Source organism: Heptranchias perlo, unplaced genomic scaffold (genome assembly GCF_035084215.1).
Source record: "Heptranchias perlo isolate sHepPer1 unplaced genomic scaffold, sHepPer1.hap1 HAP1_SCAFFOLD_952, whole genome shotgun sequence".
In the NCBI taxonomy this organism is placed as follows: Eukaryota; Metazoa; Chordata; class Chondrichthyes; order Hexanchiformes; family Hexanchidae; genus Heptranchias; species Heptranchias perlo.
Window position 1 is genome coordinate 1,110 of NW_027139995.1, and position 18,053 is coordinate 19,162.

The window sequence follows — 18,053 nt, forward strand, 5'->3', positions numbered from 1 at the left end:
TGGGATCCCAATGGGACTCTGATCACTGGGATCCCAATGGGACTCTGATCACTGGGATCCCAATGGGACTCTGATCACTGGGATCCCAATGGGTCTCTGATCACTGGGTCCCAGCAGTGGTGCTGCCGAGATCTCGTACTGCAATGAATGATCCTTTCACTGCCCACTGGGATAAATTCGTTGAAATATCTGAAATTCGACCATCACTGAATTTCCCCCATTGGCCTCACCTGCTCTCTCTGAGTGAAGCTCGGGCTGGTTTTGTTTTTTGCCGTTTCTGATTTCAATCAATGTCTCCGAATTTAACAGAAATGCAGGCGTTGGCAGAACTGATTGGACCGTATGGAATGAAACACCTGAGTGAGCACCTAATGTGGCATATCACATCACAGGTCAACGAGCTGAAGGTAAGAGGCACCGTGCTGCCCACGGGGCTTTCTGTGATCACTGAGGAGTACCTGACAGAGTGGTACCTTCCACCGGGGGGAGGGGAGGGCGGAGGGGGAGGGACGAGTGGAAGGGAGGGAGGAGAGAGAGGAGAGGGAGAGGAAGGAGAGAGAGGAGGGGGGGGGGAGGGAGAGGGAGGAGAGAGAGGGGGAGGGAGGAGAGAAAGGGGGAGGGAGGAAAGGGGGAGGGGGAGGGAGGAAAGAGAGAGGGGGAGGGAGGAGAGTGGAATAGAGGGGAGGGGGAAGGAGGAAAGAGTGAGGGGGAGGGAGGAAAGAGGGAGGGAGGAAAGAGGGAGGAGGAGGGAGAGAGAGTGAGAGGGAGAGAGAGGGAGAGGGAGAGAGTGGGAGAGAGGAGAGAGAGGGAGAGGGAGAGAGTGGGAGAGAGGAGAGAGCGAGGGGGAGAGAGAGGGGGAGGGAGGAGAGAGGGGAGTGGGAAAGAGAGAGCGGTTGGGAGGGAGGAGAGAAAAGGGGATGGAGGAGAGAGAGAGGAGTGAGAAAAAGAGAGAGGAGTAGGAGTGGGAGAGAGAGGGAGAGAAGGGGAGGGAAGAGAGAGAGGGGAAAGAGGGAGAGATGGAGAGAGAGGGGGTAGGGAGGAGAGAGAGAGGGGGTAGGGAGGAGAGAGAGAGGTGGTGGGATGAGAGAGAGGTGGAAGGGAGGAGAGAGAGAGAGGTGGAAGGAGAGTGAGAGGGGAGGGAGGAGAGAGTGAGAGGGGAGGGAGGAGAGAGTGAGAGGGAGCTAGGAGAGAGAGAGGGCAAGGATGAGGGAGGGGGTGGGAGGAGAGAGAGAGGGGGTGGGAGGAGAGAGAGAGGGGGGGCAGGGAGGAGGGAGTGAGAGGGAGGGGAGAGGGGAAGAGAGGAAAGAGAGGGGGAGGGAGGAGAGAGAGGGGAAGGGAGGAGAGAGGTGGAAGAGAGGAGAGAGAGGGGCAGGGTGGGGAGAGAGAAGTGGAGGGAGGAGAGAGAGAGGGGGAGGGAGGAGAGAGAGGGAATGGGAGGAGAGAGGAGTGAGAGAGAGAGAGGGAGGAGAGAGAGGAAGGAGGGAGGATAGAGAGGGGAAGGAGGGAGAGAAAGAGCAAGGGGGGAGGGAGGAGAGAGAGGAAGGAGGGAGGGGAGGAGGGGAGGGAGGGAGGAGAGAGAATGAAGGAAGGAAGGAGGAGGGAGGAGAGAGGAGGGAGGAGGAGGGAGGGTTTAGGAAGCGGGAGTTAGGAGAGAGGGTGCAGCGAGGAGGAGTTCGGGAGGAGGGAAGGGAGGGGAAGGGGAGGGAGAGAGGGAGGGACAGGTTGAGGAAGGAGAGAGGGGAGTGGGAGGAGAGAGGCAGTGGATGTCCAAAGGGGCTTAGGGGTTCAGGTACATCGATCATTGAAGTGTCATGAACAGGAGCAGAAAATAATCAATAAGGCTAATGGAATGCTGGCCTTTATATCTAGTGGACTAGAGTACAAGGGGGCAGAAGTTATGCTGCAGCTGTACAAAACCCCCTGGTTAGACCGCACCTGGAGCACTGTGAGCAGTTCTGGGCACCGCACCTTCGGAAGGACATATTGGCCTTGGAGGGAGTGCAACGTAGGTTTACTAGAATGATACCCGGACTTCAAGGGTTAAGTTTCGAGGAGAGATTTCACAAATTGGGGTTGTATTCTCTGGAGTTTCGAAGGTTAAGAGGTGATCTGATCGAAGTTTATAAGATATTAAGGGGAACAGATAGGGTGGATAGAGAGAAACTATTTCCGCTGGTTGGGGATTCAAGGAGTAGGGGGCACAGTCTAAAAATTAGAGCCAGACCTTTCAGGAGTGAGATTAGAAAACATTTCTACACACAAAGGGTGGTAGAAGTTTGGAACTCTCTTCCGCAAACGGCAATTGATACCAGTTCAATTGCTAAATTTAAATGTGAGATAGATGGCTTTTTGGCAACCAAAGGTATTAAGGGATATGGGCCAAAGGCAGGTATATGGAGTTAGATCACAGATCAGCCATGATCATATCAAATGGCGGAGCAGGCACGAGGGGCTGAATGGCCTCCTCCTGTTCCTATGTTCATATGAGAGAGGGTGGAGCAAGGGGAGTGAGGGGAGTGGGAGGAGAGGGAGAGGAGTGGGAGCAGCGAGAGAGGAGTGGGAGGAGAGAGGGAGGAGCGAGAGGAGTGGGAGGAGAGAGGGAGGGGAGTGAGAGGAGTGGGAGGGGAGAGGGAGGAACGAGGGGAGAGGGAGGAGAGAGGGAGGAGCGAGGGGAGTGGGAGGAGAGAGGGAGGAGCGAGGGGAGAGGGAGGAGAGAGGGAGGAGCGAGGGGAGTGGGAGGAGAGAGGGAGGAGCGAGGGGAGTCGGAGGAGAGCGAGGGGAGTGAGAGGAGTGGGAGGAGAGAGGGAGGAGCGAGGGGAGAGGGAGAAGAGAGGGAGGAGCGAGGGGAGTGGGAGGAGAGCGAGGGGAGTGGGAGGAGAGCGAGGGGAGTGGGAGGAGTGGGAGGAGTGGGAGGAGAGAGGGAGGAGTGAGAGGAGTGGGAGGAGAGAGGGAGGAGTGAGAGGAGTGGGAGGAGAGAGGGAGGAGTGAGAGGAGTGGGAGGAGAGAGGGAGGAGTGAGAGGAGTGGGAGGAGAGAGGGAGGAGTGAGAGGAGTGGGAGGAGAGAGGGAGGAGCGAGGGGAGTGGGAGGAGAGAGGGAGGAGCGAGGGGAGTGGGAGGAGCGAGGGAGGAGTGAGAGGAGTGGGAGGAGAGAGGGAGGAGTGAGAGGAGTGGGAGGAGAGAGGGAGGAGTGAGAGGAGTGGGAGGAGAGAGGGAGGAGTGAGAGGAGTGGGAGGAGAGAGGGAGGAGTGAGAGGAGTGGGAGGAGAGAGGGAGGAGCGAGGGGAGTGGGAGGAGAGAGGGAGGAGCGAGGGGAGTGGGAGGAGCGAGGGAGGAGTGAGAGGAGTGGGAGGAGAGAGGGAGGAGTGAGAGGAGTGGGAGGAGAGAGGGAGGAGCGAGGGGAGTGGGAGGAGAGAGGGAGGAGTGAGAGGAGTGGGAGGAGAGAGGGAGGAGCGAGGGGAGTGGGAGGAGAGAGGGAGGAGCGAGGGGAGTGGGAGGAGAGAGGGAGGAGTGAGAGGAGTGGGAGGAGAGCGAGGGGAGCGAGGGGAGAGGGAGGAGAGTGGGAGGAGCGAGGGGAGTGGGAGGAGAGAGGGAGGAGCGAGAGGAGTGGGAGGAGAGAGGGAGGAGCGAGGGGAGTGGAAGGAGAGAGGGAGGAGCGAGGGGAGTGGGAGGAGAGAGGGAGGAGCGAGGTGAGTGGGAGGAGAGAGGGAGGAGCGAGGGGATTGGGAGGAGAGAGGGAGGAGCGAGGGGAGTGGGAGGAGAGAGGGAGGAGTGGGAGGAGAGCGAGGGGAGCGAGGGGATTGGGAGGGGAGAGGGAGGGGAGGGAGAGGAGTGGGAGGAGAGAGGGAGGAACGAGGGGAGAGGGAGGAGAGAGGGAGGGGAGTGAGAGGAGTGGGAGGAGAGCGAGGGGAGTGGGAGGAGAGGGAGGAGTGAGGAGGGGAGCGAGAGGAGAGAGGGAGGAGCGAGAGGAGAGAGGGAGGAGCGAGGGGAGTGGGAGGAGAGCGAGGGGAGTGAGAGGAGTGGGAGGAGAGAGGGAGGAGTGAGGGGAGCGAGAGGAGAGAGGGAGGAGGAGCGAGAGGAGAGAGGGAGGAGCGAGGGGAGTGGGAGGAGAGCGAGGGGAGTGAGAGGAGTGGGAGGAGAGAGGGAGGAGTGAGAGGAGTGGGAGGAGAGAGGGAGGAGTGAGAGGAGTGTGAGGAGAGAGGGAGGAGCGAGGGGAGTGGGAGGGGAGAGGGAGGGGAGGGAGAGGAGTGGGAGGGGAGAGGGAGGAACGAGGGGAGAGGGAGGAGAGAGGGAGGGGAGTGAGAGGAGTGGGAGGGGAGAGGGAGGAACGAGGGGAGAGGGAGGAGAGAGGGAGGAGCGAGGGGAGTGGGAGGAGAGAGGGAGGGGAGAGGGAGGAGAGAGGGAGGAGCGAGGGGAGTGAGAGGAGTGGGAGGAGAGAGGGAGGAGTGGGAGGAGAGAGGGAGGAGTGGGAGGAGAGAGGGAGGAGTGAGAGGAGTGGGAGGAGAGAGGGAGGAGCGAGGGGAGTGGGAGGAGAGTGAGAGGAGTGGGAGGAGAGAGGGAGGAGCGAGGGGAGAGGGAGGAGAACGAGGGGAGCGAGAGGAGTGGGAGGAGAGAGGGAGGAGAGAGGGAGGAGAGAGGGAGGAGCGAGGGGAGAGGGAGGAGAGAGGGAGGAGCGAGAGGAGTGGGAGGAGAGAGGGAGGAGCGAGGGGAGTGGGAGGGGAGAGGGAGGAACGAGGGGAGAGGGAGGAGAGAGGGAGGAGAGAGGGAGGAGCGAGGGGAGTGAGAGGAGTGGGAGGAGAGAGGGAGGAGTGGGAGGAGAGAGGGAGGAGTGGGAGGAGAGAGGGAGGAGTGGGAGGAGAGAGGGAGGAGTGGGAGGAGAGAGGGAGGAGTGAGAGGAGTGGGAGGAGAGAGGGAGGAGCGAGGGGAGTGGGAGGAGAGTGAGAGGAGTGGGAGGAGAGAGGGAGGAGCGAGGGGAGAGGGAGGAGAACGAGGGGAGCGAGAGGAGTGGGAGGAGAGAGGGAGGAGAGAGGGAGGAGCGAGGGGAGAGGGAGGAGAGAGGGAGGAGCGAAGGGAGAGGGAGGAGCGAGGGGAGAGGGAGGAGCGAGGGGAGTGGGAGGAGCGAGGGGAGAGGGAGGAGAGAGGGAGGAGCGAAGGGAGAGGGAGGAGAGAGGGAGGAGCGAAGGGAGAGGGAGGAGAGAGGGAGGAGAGAGGGGAGTGGGAGGAGAGAGGGAGGAGCGAGGGGAGTGGGAGGAGAGAGGGAGGAGAGAGGGAGGAGCGAGGGGAGAGGGAGGAGAGAGGGAGGAGCGAAGGGAGAGGGAGGAGAGAGGGAGGAGAGAGGGGAGTGGGAGGAGAGTGGGAGGAGCGAGGGGAGTGGGAGGAGCGAGGGGAGTGGGAGGAGCGAGGGGAGTGGGAGGAGAGAGGGAGGAGCGAAGGGAGAGTGCGGAGCGAGGGGAGAGGGAGGAGCGAGGGGAGTGGGAGGAGCGAGGGGAGAGGGAGGAGAGAGGGAGGAGCGAGGGGAGAGGGAGGAGAGAGGGAGGAGCGAGGGGGAGAGGGAGGAGAGAGGGAGGAGCGAGGGGAGAGGGAGGAGAGAGGGAGGAGCGAGGGGAGTGGGAGGAGAGAGGGAGGAGTGAGGGGAGTGGGAGGAGAGAGGGAGGAGCGAGAGCAGTGGGAGGAGAGAGGGAGGAGCGAGGGGAGTGGGAGGAGAGAGGGAGGAGTGAGAGGAGTGGGAGGAGAGAGGGAGGAGCGAGAGAAGTGGGAGGAGAGAGGGAGGAGCGAGGGGAGTGGGAGGAGAGAGGGAGGAGCGAGAGAAGTGGGAGGAGAGAGGGAGGAGCGAGGGGAGTGAGAGGAGTGGGAGGAGAGCGAGGGGAGTGAAAGGAGAGAGGGAGGAGCGAGGGGAGTGGGAGGAGAGAGGGAGGAGCGAGGGGAGTGAGAGGAGTGGGAGGAGAGCGAGGGGAGTGAAAGGAGAGAGGGAGGAGCGAGGGGAGTGGGAGGAGAGAGGGAGGAGCGAGGGGAGTGAGAGGAGTGGGAGGAGAGCGAGGGGAGTGAAAGGAGAGAGGGAGGAGCGAGGGGAGTGGGAGGAGAGAGGGAGGAGTGAGAGGAGTGGGAGGAGAGAGGGAGGAGCGAGGGGAGTGGAAGGAGAGAGGGAGGAGCGAGGGGAGTGGGAGGAGAGAGGAGGGAGCGAGGGGAGTTGGAGGAGAGAGGGAGGAGCGAGGGGAGTGAGAGGAGAGAGGGAGGAGCGAGAGGAGTGGGAGGAGAGAGGGAGGAGCGAGAGGAGTGAGAGGAGAGAGGGAGGAGCGAGGGGAGTGGGAGGAGAGCGAGGGGAGTGAGAGTAGAGAGGGAGGAGCGAGAGGAGTGGGAGGAGAGCGAGGGGAGTGAAAGGAGAGAGGGAGGAGCGAGGGGAGTGGGAGGAGAGAGGGAGGAGCGAGGGGAATGAGAGGAGTGGGAGGAGAGCGAGGGGAGTGAAAGGAGAGAGGGAGGAGCGAGGGGAGTGGGAGGAGAGAGGGAGGAGTGAGAGGAGCGGGAGGAGAGAGGGAGGAGCGAGGGGAGTGGAAGGAGAGAGGGAGGAGCGAGGGGAGTGGGAGGAGAGAGGGAGGAGCGAGGGGAGTTGGAGGAGAGAGGGAGGAGCGAGGGGAGTGAGAGGAGAGAGGGAGGAGCGAGAGGAGTGGGAGGAGAGAGGGAGGAGCGAGAGGAGTGAGAGGAGAGAGGGAGGAGCGAGGGGAGTGGGAGGAGAGCGAGGGGAGTGAGAGTAGAGAGGGAGGAGCGAGGGGAGTGGGAGGAGAGAGGGAGGAGCGAGGGGAGTTGGAGGAGAGAGGGAGGAGCGAGGGGAGTGAGAGGAGAGAGGGAGGAGCGAGGGGAGTGGGAGGAGAGAGTGAGGAGCGAGGGGAGTGGGAGGAGAGAGGGGAGTGGGAGGAGCGAGGGGAGTGGGTGGAGAGCGAGGGGAGTGAGAGGAGAGAGGGAGGAACGAGGGGAGTGGGAGGAGAGAGGGAGGAACGAGGGGAGAGGGAGGAGAGAGGGAGGAGCGAGGCGAGTGGGAGGAGAGAGGGAGGAGCGAGGGGAGAGGGAGGAGAGAGGGAGGAACGAGGGGAGAGGGAGGAGAGAGGGAGGAGCGAGGCGAGTGGGAGGAGAGAGGGAGGAGGGAGGGGAGTGGGAGGAGAGAGGGAGGAGCGAGGGGAGTGAGAGGAGTGGGCGGAGAGAGGGAGGAGTGAGAGGAGAGAGGGAGGAGCGAGGGGAGTGGGTGGAGAGAGGGAGGAGCGAGGGGAGTGGGAGGAGAGCGAGGGGAGTGAGAGGAGTCGGAGGAGAGAGGGAGGAGCGAGGGGAGTGGGAGGAGAGAGGGAGGAACGAGAGGAGTGGGAGGAGAGAGGGAGGAGGGAGGGGAGTGGGAGGAGAAGAGGGAGGAGCGAGGGGAGTGAGAGGAGTGGGAGGAGAGAGGGAGGAGTGAGAGGAGAGAGGGAGGAGTGAGGGGAGTGGGAGGAGAGAGGGAGGAGCGAGGGGAGAGGGAGGAGAGAGGGAGGAGCGAGGGGAGAGGGAGGAGAGAGGTAGGAGCGAGGGGAGTGGGTGGAGAGCGAGGGGAGTGGGAGGAGAGAGAGAGGAGTGAGAGGAGAGAGGGAGGAGCGAGGGGAGTGGGAGGAGAGAGGGAGGAGCGAGGGGAGAGGGAGGAGAGAGGGAGGAGCGAGCGGAGTGGGAGGAGAGCGAGGGGAGTGAGAGGAGTGGGAGGAGAGAGGGAGGAGTGAGAGGAGAGAGGGAGGAGCGAGGGGAGTGGGAGGAGAGAGGGAGGAGCGAGGGGAGAGGGAGGAGAGAGGGAGGAGCGAGGGGAGTGGGTGGAGAGCGAGGGGAGCGAGGGGAGTGGGAGGAGAGAGGGAGGAGCGAGGGGAGTGGGAGGAGAGAGGGAGGAGCGAGGGGAGAGGGAGGAGAGAGCGAGGAGCGAGGGGAGAGGGAGGAGAGAGGGAGGAGCGAGGGGAGTGGGTGGAGAGCGAGGGGAGTGGGAGGAAAGAGGGAGGAGCGAGGGGAGTGGGAGGAGAGAGGGAGGAGCGAGGGGAGTGGGAGGGGAGAGGGAGGAGCGAGGGGAGAGGGAGGAGAGAGGGAGGAGCGAGGGGAGAGGGAGGAGAGAGGGAGGAGCGAGGGGAGTGGGAGGAGAGAGGGAGGAGCGAGAGGAGTGGGAGGAGAGAGGGAGGAGCGAGGGGAGAGGGAGGAGAGAGGGAGGAGCGAGGGGAGTGGGTGGAGAGCGAGGGGAGTGAGGGGAGTGGGAAGAGAGAGGGAGGAGCGAGGGGAGTGGGAGGAGAGAGGGAGGAGCGAGAGGAGTGGGAGGAGAGAGGTAGGAGCGAGGGGAGTGGGAAGAGAGAGGGAGGAGCGAGGGGAGTGGGAGGAGAGAGGGAGGAGCGAGAGGAGTGGGAGGAGAGAGGGAGGAGCGAGGGGAGTGGGAGGAGAGAGGGAGGAGCGAGGGGAGTGGGAGGAGAGAGGGAGGAGCGAGGGGAGTGGGAGGAGAGAGGGAGGAGCGAGGGGAGTGGGAGGAGAGCGAGGGGAGCGAGGGGAGTGGGAGCAGAGCGAGGGGAGCGAGGGGAGTGGGAGGAGAGAGGGAGGAGCGAGGGGAGTGGGAGGAGAGAGGGAGGAGCGAGGGGAGTGGGAGGAGCGAGGGGAGTGGGAGGAGAGAGGGAGGAGCGAGAGGAGCGAGAGGAGTGGGAGGAGAGCGAGGGGAGTGAGAGGAGTGGGAGGAGAGAGGGAGGAGAGGGAGGAGAGAGGGAGGAGTGAGAGGAGAGAGGGAGGAGCGAGGGGGAGTGGGAGGGGAGTGAGAGGAGAGCGAGGGGAGACGGAGGAGAGCGAGGGGAGTGGGTGGAGAGCGAGGGGAGTGGGTGGAGAGCGAGGGGAGTGAAAGGAGAGAGGGAGGAGCGAGGGGAGTGGGAGGAGAGAGGGAGGAGCGAGGGGAGTGGGAGGAGAGCGAGGCGAGTGAAAGGAGAGAGGGAGGAGCGAGGGGAGTGGGAGGAGAGAGGGAGGAGTGAGAGGAGTGGGAGGAGAGAGGGAGGAGCGAGGGGAGTGGAAGGAGAGAGGGAGGAGCGAGGGGAGTGGGAGGAGAGAGGGAGGAGCGAGGGGAGTTGGAGGAGAGAGGGAGGAGCGAGGGGAGTGAGAGGAGAGAGGGAGGAGCGAGAGGAGTGGGAGGAGAGAGGGAGGAGCGAGAGGAGTGAGAGGAGAGAGGGAGGAGCGAGGGGAGTGGGAGGAGAGCGAGGGGAGTGAGAGGAGAGAGGGAGGAGCGAGGGGAGTGGGAGGAGAGAGTGAGGAGCGAGGGGAGTGGGAGGAGAGAGGGGAGTGGGAGGAGCGAGGGGAGTGGGTGGAGAGCGAGGGGAGTGAGAGGAGAGAGGGAGGAACGAGGGGAGTGGGAGGAGAGAGGGAGGAACGAGGGGAGAGGGAGGAGAGAGGGAGGAGCGAGGCGAGTGGGAGGAGAGAGGGAGGAGCGAGGGGAGAGGGAGGAGAAGGGAGGAACGAGGGGAGAGGGAGGAGAGAGGGAGGAGCGAGGCGAGTGGGAGGAGAGAGGGAGGAGCGAGGGGAGAGGGAGGAGAGAGGGAGGAGCGAGCGGAGTGGGAGGAGAGCGAGGGGAGTGAGAGGAGTGGGAGGAGAGAGGGAGGAGTGAGAGGAGAGAGGGAGGAGCGAGGGGAGTGGGAGGAGAGAGGGAGGAGCGAGGGGAGAGGGAGGAGAGAGGGAGGAGCGAGGGGAGTGGGTGGAGAGCGAGGGGAGCGAGGGGAGTGGGAGGAGAGAGGGAGGAGCGAGGGGAGTGGGAGGAGAGAGGGAGGAGCGAGGGGAGAGGGAGGAGAGAGCGAGGAGCGAGGGGAGAGGGAGGAGAGAGGGAGGAGCGAGGGGAGTGGGTGGAGAGCGAGGGGAGTGGGAGGAAAGAGGGAGGAGCGAGGGGAGTGGGAGGAGAGAGGGAGGAGCGAGGGGAGTGGGAGGAGAGAGGGAGGAGCGAGGGGAGAGGGAGGAGAGAGGGAGGAGCGAGGGGAGAGGGAGGAGAGAGGGAGGAGCGAGGGGAGTGGGAGGAGAGAGGGAGGAGCGAGAGGAGTGGGAGGAGAGAGGGAGGAGCGAGGGGAGAGGGAGGAGAGAGGGAGGAGCGAGGGGAGTGGGTGGAGAGCGAGGGGAGTGAGGGGAGTGGGAAGAGAGAGGGAGGAGCGAGGGGAGTGGGAGGAGAGAGGGAGGAGCGAGAGGAGTGGGAGGAGAGAGGGAGGAGCGAGGGGAGTGGGAAGAGAGAGGGAGGAGCGAGGGGAGTGTGAGGAGAGAGGGAGGAGCGAGAGGAGTGGGAGGAGAGAGGGAGGAGCGAGGGGAGTGGGAGGAGAGAGGGAGGAGCGAGGGGAGTGGGAGGAGAGAGGGAGGAGCGAGGGGAGTGGGAGGAGAGAGGGAGGAGCGAGGGGAGTGTGAGGAGAGCGAGGGGAGCGAGGGGAGTGGGAGCAGAGCGAGGGGAGCGAGGGGAGTGGGAGGAGAGAGGGAGGAGCGAGGGGAGTGGGAGGAGAGAGGGAGGAGCGAGGGGAGTGGGAGGAGCGAGGGGAGTGGGAGGAGAGAGGGAGGAGCGAGAGGAGCGAGAGGAGTGGGAGGAGAGCGAGGGGAGTGAGAGGAGTGGGAGGAGAGAGGGAGGAGAGGGAGGAGAGAGGGAGGAGTGAGAGGAGAGAGGGAGGAGCGAGGGGAGTGGGAGGGGAGTGAGAGGAGAGCGAGGGGAGACGGAGGAGAGCGAGGGGAGTGGGTGGAGAGCGAGGGGAGTGGGTGGAGAGCGAGGGGAGTGAAAGGAGAGAGGGAGGAGCGAGGGGAGTGGGAGGAGAGAGGGAGGAGCGAGGGGAGTGGGAGGAGAGCGAGGCGAGTGAAAGGAGAGAGGGAGGAGCGAGGGGAGTGGGAGGAGAGAGGGAGGAGTGAGAGGAGTGGGAGGAGAGAGGGAGGAGCGAGGGGAGTGGAAGGAGAGAGGGAGGAGCGAGGGGAGTGGGAGGAGAGAGGGAGGAGCGAGGGGAGTTGGAGGAGAGAGGGAGGAGCGAGGGGAGTGAGAGGAGAGAGGGAGGAGCGAGAGGAGTGGGAGGAGAGAGGGAGGAGCGAGAGGAGTGAGAGGAGAGAGAGGGAGGAGCGAGGGGAGTGGGAGGAGAGCGAGGGGAGTGAGAGGAGAGAGTGAGGAGCGAGGGGAGTGGGAGGAGAGAGTGAGGAGCGAGGGGAGTGGGAGGAGAGAGGGGAGTGGGAGGAGCGAGGGGCTTGGGTGGAGAGCGAGGGGAGTGAGAGGAGAGAGGGAGGAACGAGGGGAGTGGGAGGAGAGAGGGAGGAACGAGGGGAGAGGGAGGAGAGAGGGAGGAGCGAGGCGAGTGGGAGGAGAGAGGGAGGAGCGAGGGGAGAGGGAGGAGAAGGGAGGAACGAGGGGAGAGGGAGGAGAGAGGGAGGAGCGAGGCGAGTGGGAGGAGAGAGGGGAGTGAGGGGAGTGGGAGGAGAGAGGGAGGAGCGAGAGGAGTGGGAGGAGAGAGGGAGGAGGGAGGGGAGTGGGAGGAGAGAGGGAGGAGCGAGGGGAGTGAGAGGAGTGGGCGGAGAGAGGGAGGAGTGAGAGGAGAGAGGGAGGAGCGAGGGGAGTGGGTGGAGAGAGGGAGGAGCGAGGGGAGTGGGAGGAGAGCGAGGGGAGTGAGAGGAGTCGGAGGAGAGAGGGAGGAGCGAGGGGAGTGGGATGAGAGAGGGAGGAACGAGAGGAGTGGGAGGAGAGAGGGAGGAGGGAGGGGAGTGGGAGGAGAGAGGGAGGAGCGAGGGGAGTGAGAGGAGTGGGAGGAGAGAGGGAGGAGTGAGAGGAGAGAGGGAGGAGCGAGGGGAGTGGGAGGAGAGAGGGAGGAGCGAGGGGAGAGGGAGGAGAGAGGGAGGAGCGAGGGGAGAGGGAGGAGAGAGGTAGGAGCGAGGGGAGTGGGTGGAGAGCGAGGGGAGAGAGGGAGGAGTGAGAGGAGAGAGGGAGGAGTGAGTTGAGAGAGGGAGGAGCGAGGGGAGTGGGAGGAGAGAGGGAGGAGCGAGTGGAGAGGGAGGAGAGAGGGAGGAGTGAGCGGAGTGGGAGGAGAGCGAGGGGAGTGAGAGGAGTGGGAGGAGAGAGGGAGGAGTGAGAGGAGAGAGGGAGGAGCGAGGGGAGTGGGAGGAGAGAGGGAGGAGCGAGGGGAGAGGGAGGAGAGAGGGAGGAGCGAGGGGAGTGGGAGGAGAGAGGGAGGAGCGAGGGGAGTGGGAGGAGAGAGGGAGGAGCGAGGGGAGAGGGAGGAGAGAGCGAGGAGCGAGGGGAGAGGGAGGAGAGAGGGAGGAGCGAGGGGAGTGGGTGGAGAGCGAGGGGAGTGGGAGGAAAGAGGGAGGAGCGAGGGGAGTGGGAGGGGAGAGGGAGGAGCGAGGGGAGTGGGAGGAGAGAGGGAGGAGCGAGGGGAGAGGGAGGAGAGAGGGAGGAGCGAGGGGAGAGGGAGGAGAGAGGGAGGAGCGAGGGGAGTGGGAGGAGAGAGGGAGGAGCGAGAGGAGTGGGAGGAGAGAGGGAGGAGCGAGGGGAGAGGGAGGAGAGAGGGAGGAGCGAGGGGAGTGGGTGGAGAGCGAGGGGAGTGAGAGGAGTGGGAAGAGAGAGGGAGGAGCGAGGGGAGTGGGAGGAGAGAGGGAGGAGCGAGAGGAGTGGGAGGAGAGAGGGAGGAGCGAGGGGAGTGGGAAGAGAGAGGGAGGAGCGAGGGGAGTGGGAGGAGAGAGGGAGGAGCGAGAGGAGTGGGAGGAGAGAGGGAGGAGCGAGGGGAGTGGGAGGAGAGAGGGAGGAGCGAGGGGAGTGGGAGGAGAGAGGGAGGAGCGAGGGGAGTGGGAGGAGAGAGGGAGGAGCGAGGGGAGTTGGAGGAGAGAGGGAGGAGCGAGGGGAGTGGGAGGAGAGCGAGGGGAGCGAGGGGAGTGGGAGCAGAGCGAGGGGAGCGAGGGGAGTGGGAGGAGAGAGGGAGGAGCGAGGAGAGTGGGAGGAGCGAGGGGAGTGGGAGGAGAGAGGGAGGAGCGAGAGGAGTGGGAGGAGAGCGAGGGGAGTGAGAGGAGTGGGAGGAGAGAGGGAGGAGTGAGAGGAGAGAGGGAGGAGTGAGAGGAGAGATGGAGGAGCGAGGGGAGTGGGAGGGGAGTGAGAGGAGAGCGAGGGGAGACGGAGGAGAGCGAGGGGAGTGGGTGGAGAGCGAGGGGACTGGGTGGAGAGCGAGGGGACTGGGTGGAGAGCGAGGGGAGTGAGAGGAAAGCGAGGGGAGTGAGGGGAGTGAGGGGAGTGGGAGGAGAGAGGGAGAAGCGAGAGGACTGTGAGGAGAGAGGGAGGAGCGAGAGGAGTGTGAGGAGAGAGGGAGGAGCGAGGGGAGTGGGTGGAGAGCGAGGGGAGCGAGAGGAGAGCGAGGGGAGTGAGGGGAGTGGGAGGAGAGAGGGAGAAGCGAGAGGAGTGTGAGGAGAGAGGGAGGAGCGAGAGGAGTGTGAGGAGAGAGGGAGGAGAGAGGGAGGAGCGAGGGGAGTGGGTGGAGAGCGAGGGGAGCGAGGGGAGTGGGAGGAGAGAGGGAGGAGCGAGGGGAGTGGGAGGAGAGAGTGAGGAGCGAGGGGAGAGGGAGGAGAGAGCGAGGAGCGAGGGGAGAGGGAGGAGAGAGGGAGGAGCGAGGGGAGTGGGAGGAGAGAGGGAGGAGCGAGGGGAGAGGGAGGAGAGAGGGAGGAGCGAGGGGAGAGGGAGGAGAGAGGGAGGAGCGAGGGGAGTGGGAGGAGAGAGGGAGGAGCGAGAGGAGTGGGAGGAGAGAGGGAGGAGCGAGGGGAGAGGGAGGAGAAAGGGGGGAGCGAGGGGAGTGGGTGGAGAGCGAGGGGAGCGAGGGGAGTGGGAGGAGAGAGGGAGGAGCGAGGGGAGTGGGAGGAGAGAGAGGAGAGTGGGAGGAGAGAGGGAGGAGTGGGAGGAGAGAGGGAGGAGTGGGAGGAGAGAGGGAGGAGCGAGGGGAATGGGAGGAGAGCGAGGGGAGCGAGGGGAGTGGGAGGAGAGCGAGGGGAGTGGGAGGAGAGCGAGGGGAGCGAGGGGAGTGGGAGGAGAGCGAGGGGAGCGAGGGGAGTGGGAGGAGAGAGGGAGGAGCGAGGGGAGTGGGAGGAGCGAGGGGAGTGGGAGGAGAGAGGGAGGAGCGAGAGGAGTGGGAGGAGAGCGAGGGGAGTGAGAGGAGTGGGAGGAGAGAGGGAGGAGTGAGAGGAGAGAGGGAGGAGTGAGAGGAGAGAGGGAGGAGCGAGGGGAGTGGGAGGGGAGTGAGAGGAGAGCGAGGGGAGACGGAGGAGAGCGAGGGGAGTGGATGGAGAGCGAGGGGAGTGGGTGGAGAGCGAGGGGAGTGAAAGGAGAGAGGGAGGAGCGAGGGGAGTGGGAGGAGAGAGGGAGGAGCGAGGGGAGTGAGAGGAGTGGGAGGAGAGCGAGGGGAGTGAAAGGAGAGAGGGAGGAGCGAGGGGAGTGGGAGGAGAGAGGGAGGAGTGAGAGGAGTGGGAGGAGAGAAGGAGGAGCGAGGGGAGTGGAAGGAGAGAGGGAGGAGCGAGGGGAGTGGGAGGAGAGAGGGAGGAGCGAGGGGAGTTGGAGGAGAGAGGGAGGAGCGAGGGGAGTGAGAGGAGAGAGGGAGGAGCGAGAGGAGTGGGAGGAGAGAGGGAGGAGCGAGAGGAGTGAGAGGAGAGAGGGAGGAGCGAGGGGAGTGGGAGGAGAGCGAGGGGAGTGAGAGTAGAGAGGGAGGAGCGAGGGGAGTGGGAGGAGAGCGAGGGGAGTGAGAGGAGAGAGGGAGGAGCGAGGGGAGTGGGAGGAGAGAGTGAGGAGCGAGGGGAGTGGGAGGAGAGAGGGGAGTGGGAGGAGCGAGGGGAGTGGGTGGAGAGCGAGGGGAGTGAGAGGAGAGAGGGAGGAACGAGGGGAGTGGGAGGAGAGAGGGAGGAACGAGGGGAGAGGGAGGAGAGAGGGAGGAGCGAGGCGAGTGGGAGGAGAGAGGGAGGAGCGAGGGGAGAGGGAGGAGAGAGGGAGGAACGAGGGGAGAGGGAGGAGAGAGGGAGGAGCGAGGCGAGTGGGAGGAGAGAGGGGAGTGAGGGGAGTGGGAGGAGAGAGGGAGGAGCGAGAGGAGTGGGAGGAGAGAGGGAGGAGGGAGGGGAGTGGGAGGAGAGAGGGAGGAGCGAGGGGAGTGAGAGGAGTGGGCGGAGAGAGGGAGGAGTGAGAGGAGAGAGGGAGGAGCGAGGGGAGTGGGTGGAGAGAGGGAGGAGCGAGGGGAGTGGGAGGAGAGCGAGGGGAGTGAGAGGAGTCGGAGGAGAGAGGGAGGAGCGAGGGGAGTGGGAGGAGAGAGGGAGGAACGAGAGGAGTGGGAGGGAGGAGAGAGAGGGAGGAGGGAGGGGAGTGGGAGGAGAGAGGGAGGAGCGAGGGGAGTGAGAGGAGTGGGAGGAGAGAGGGAGGAGTGAGAGGAGAGAGGGAGGAGCGAGGGGAGAGGGAGGAGAGAGGGAGGAGCGAGGGGAGAGGGAGGAGAGAGGGAGGAGCGAGGGGAGAGGGAGGAGAGAGGTAGGAGCGAGGGGAGTGGGTGGAGAGCGAGGGGAGCGAGGGGAGTGGGAGGAGAGAGGGAGGAGTGAGAGGAGAGAGGGAGGAGCGAGGGGAGTGGGAGGAGAGAGGGAGGAGCGAGGGGAGAGGGAGGAGAGAGGGAGGAGCGAGGGGAGTGGGAGGAGAGAGGGAGGAGCGAGGGGAGTGGGAGGAGAGAGGGAGGAGCGAGGGGAGAGGGAGGAGAGAGCGAGGAGCGAGGGGAGAGGGAGGAGAGAGGGAGGAGCGAGGGGAGTGGGTGGAGAGCGAGGGGAGTGGGAGGAAAGAGGGAGGAGCGAGGGGAGTGGGAGGAGAGAGGGAGGAGCGAGGGGAGAGGGAGGAGAGAGGGAGGAGCGAGGGGAGAGGGAGGAGAGAGGGAGGAGCGAGGGGAGTGGGAGGAGAGAGGGAGGAGTGGGAGGAGAGAGGGAGGAGCGAGGGGAGAGGGAGGAGAGAGGGAGGAGCGAGGGGAGTGGGTGGAGAGCGAGGGGAGTGAGGGGAGTGGAAAGAGAGAGGGAGGAGCGAGGGGAGTGGGAGGAGAGAGGGAGGAGCGAGAGGAGTGGGAGGAGAGAGGGAGGAGCGAGGGGAGTGGGAAGAGAGAGGGAGGAGCGAGGGGAGTGGGAGGAGAGAGGGAGGAGCGAGAGGAGTGGGAGGAGAGAGGGAGGAGCGAGGGGAGTGGGAGGAGAGAGGGAGGAGCGAGGGGAGTGGGAGGAGAGAGGGAGGAGCGAGGGGAGTGGGAGGAGAGAGGGAGGAGCGAGGGGAGTGGGAGGAGAGAGGGAGGAGCGAGGGGAGTGGGAGGAGAGCGAGGGAGCGAGGGAAGTGGGAGCAGAGCGAGGGGAGCGAGGGGAGTGGGAGGAGAGAGGGAGGAGCGAGGGGAGTGGGAGGAGCGAGGGGAGTGGGAGGAGAGAGGGAGGAGCGAGAGGAGTGGGAGGAGAGCGAGGGGAGTGAGAGGAGTGGGAGGAGAGAGGGAGGAGTGAGAGGAGAGAGGGAGGAGTGAGAGGAGAGAGGGAGGAGCGAGGGGAGTGGGAGGGGAGTGAGAGGAGAGCGAGGGGAGACGGAGGAGAGCGAGGGGAGTGGGTGGAGAGCGAGGGGAGTGGGTGGAGAGCGAGGGGACTGGGTGGAGAGCGAGGGAGAGGAGTGAGAGGAAAGCGAGAGGGAGTGAGGGGAGTGGGAGGAGAGAGGGAGAAGCGAGAGGACTGTGAGGAGAGAGGGAGGAGCGAGAGGAGTGTGAGGAGAGAGGGAGGAGCGAGGGGAGTGGGTGGAGAGCGAGGGGAGCGAGAGGAGAGCGAGGGGAGTGAGGGGAGTGGGAGGAGAGAGGGAGAAGCGAGAGGAGTGTGAGGAGAGAGGGAGGAGCGAGAGGAGTGTGAGGAGAGAGGGAGGAGAGAGGGAGGAGCGAGGGGAGTGGGTGGAGAGCGAGGGGAGCGAGGGGAGTGGGAGGAGAGAGGGAGGAGCGAGGGGAGTGGGAGGAGAGAGTGAGGAGCGAGGGGAGAGGGAGGAGAGAGCGAGGAGCGAGGGAGAGGGAGGAGAGAGGGAGGAGCGAGGGGAGTGGGAGGAGAGAGGGAGGAGCGAGGGGAGAGGGAGGAGAGATGGAGGAGCGAGGGGAGAGGGAGGAGAGAGGGAGGAGCGAGGGGAGTGGGAGGAGAGAGGAGGAGCGAGAGGAGTGGGAGGAGAGAGGGAGGAGCGAGGGGAGAGGGAGGAGAAAGGGGGGAGCGAGGGGAGTGGGTGGAGAGCGAGGGGAGCGAGGGGAGTGGGAGGAGAGAGGGAGGAGCGAGGGGAGTGGGAGGAGAGAGAGGAGAGAGGGAGGAGCGAGGTGAGTGGGAGGAGAGAGGGAGGAGTGGGAGGAGAGAGGGAGGAGCGAGGGGAATGGGAGGAGAGAGGGAGGAGCGAGGGGAGTGGGAGGAGAGCGAGGGGAGCGAGGGGAGTGGGAGGAGAGCGAGGGGAGCGAGGGGAGTGGGAGGAGAGAGGGAGGAGCGAGGCGAGTGGGAGGAGAGAGGGAGGAGCGAGGGGAGTGGGAGGAGAGCGAGGGGAGTGAGAGGAGGTCAGAGGAGAGAGGAGGAGCGAGGGAGTGGGAGGAGAGAGGGAGGAGCGAGAGGAGTGGGAGGAGAGAGGGAGGAGCGAGGGGAGTGGGAGGAGAGAGGGAGGAGCGAGGCGAGTGGGAGGAGAGAGGGGAGTGAGGGGAGTGGGAGGAGAGAGGGAGGAGCTGAGAGGAGTGGGAGGAGGGAGGGGAGTGGGAGGGGAGTGGGAGGAGAGAGGGAGGAGCGAGGGGAGTGAGAGGAGAGAGGGAGGAGCGAGGGGAGTGGGAGGAGAGAGGGAGGAGCGAGAGGAGTGGGAGGAGAGAGGGAGGAGCGAGAGGAGTGGGAGGAGAGAGGGAGGAGCGAGGCGAGTGGGAGGAGAGAGGGGAGTGAGGTGAGTGGGAGGAGAGAGGGAGGAGCGAGAGGAGTGGGAGGAGAGAGGGAGGAGGGAGGGGAGTGGGAGGAGAGAGGGAGGAGCGAGGGGAGTGGGAGGAGAGCGAGGGGAGTGAGAGGAGTCGGAGGAGAGAGGGAGGAGCGAGGGGAGTG

At 65.3% G+C, this 18,053-nt stretch overlaps 1 protein-coding gene across 1 annotated transcript in view; it reads left to right on the forward strand.

The window, feature by feature from the left end:
* Positions 1-309: 309 nt before the first annotated feature.
* Positions 310-18,053, forward strand: part of LOC137319965 (nck-associated protein 1-like) — a gene marked incomplete at both ends in the record, with an annotated part of 46,474 nt that continues 28,730 nt past the window's right edge. The window contains one exon of the mRNA XM_067981830.1: positions 310-407. Within this exon, the coding sequence (XP_067837931.1) occupies positions 310-407 (98 nt within the window). The remainder of the gene's footprint in view (positions 408-18,053) is intronic.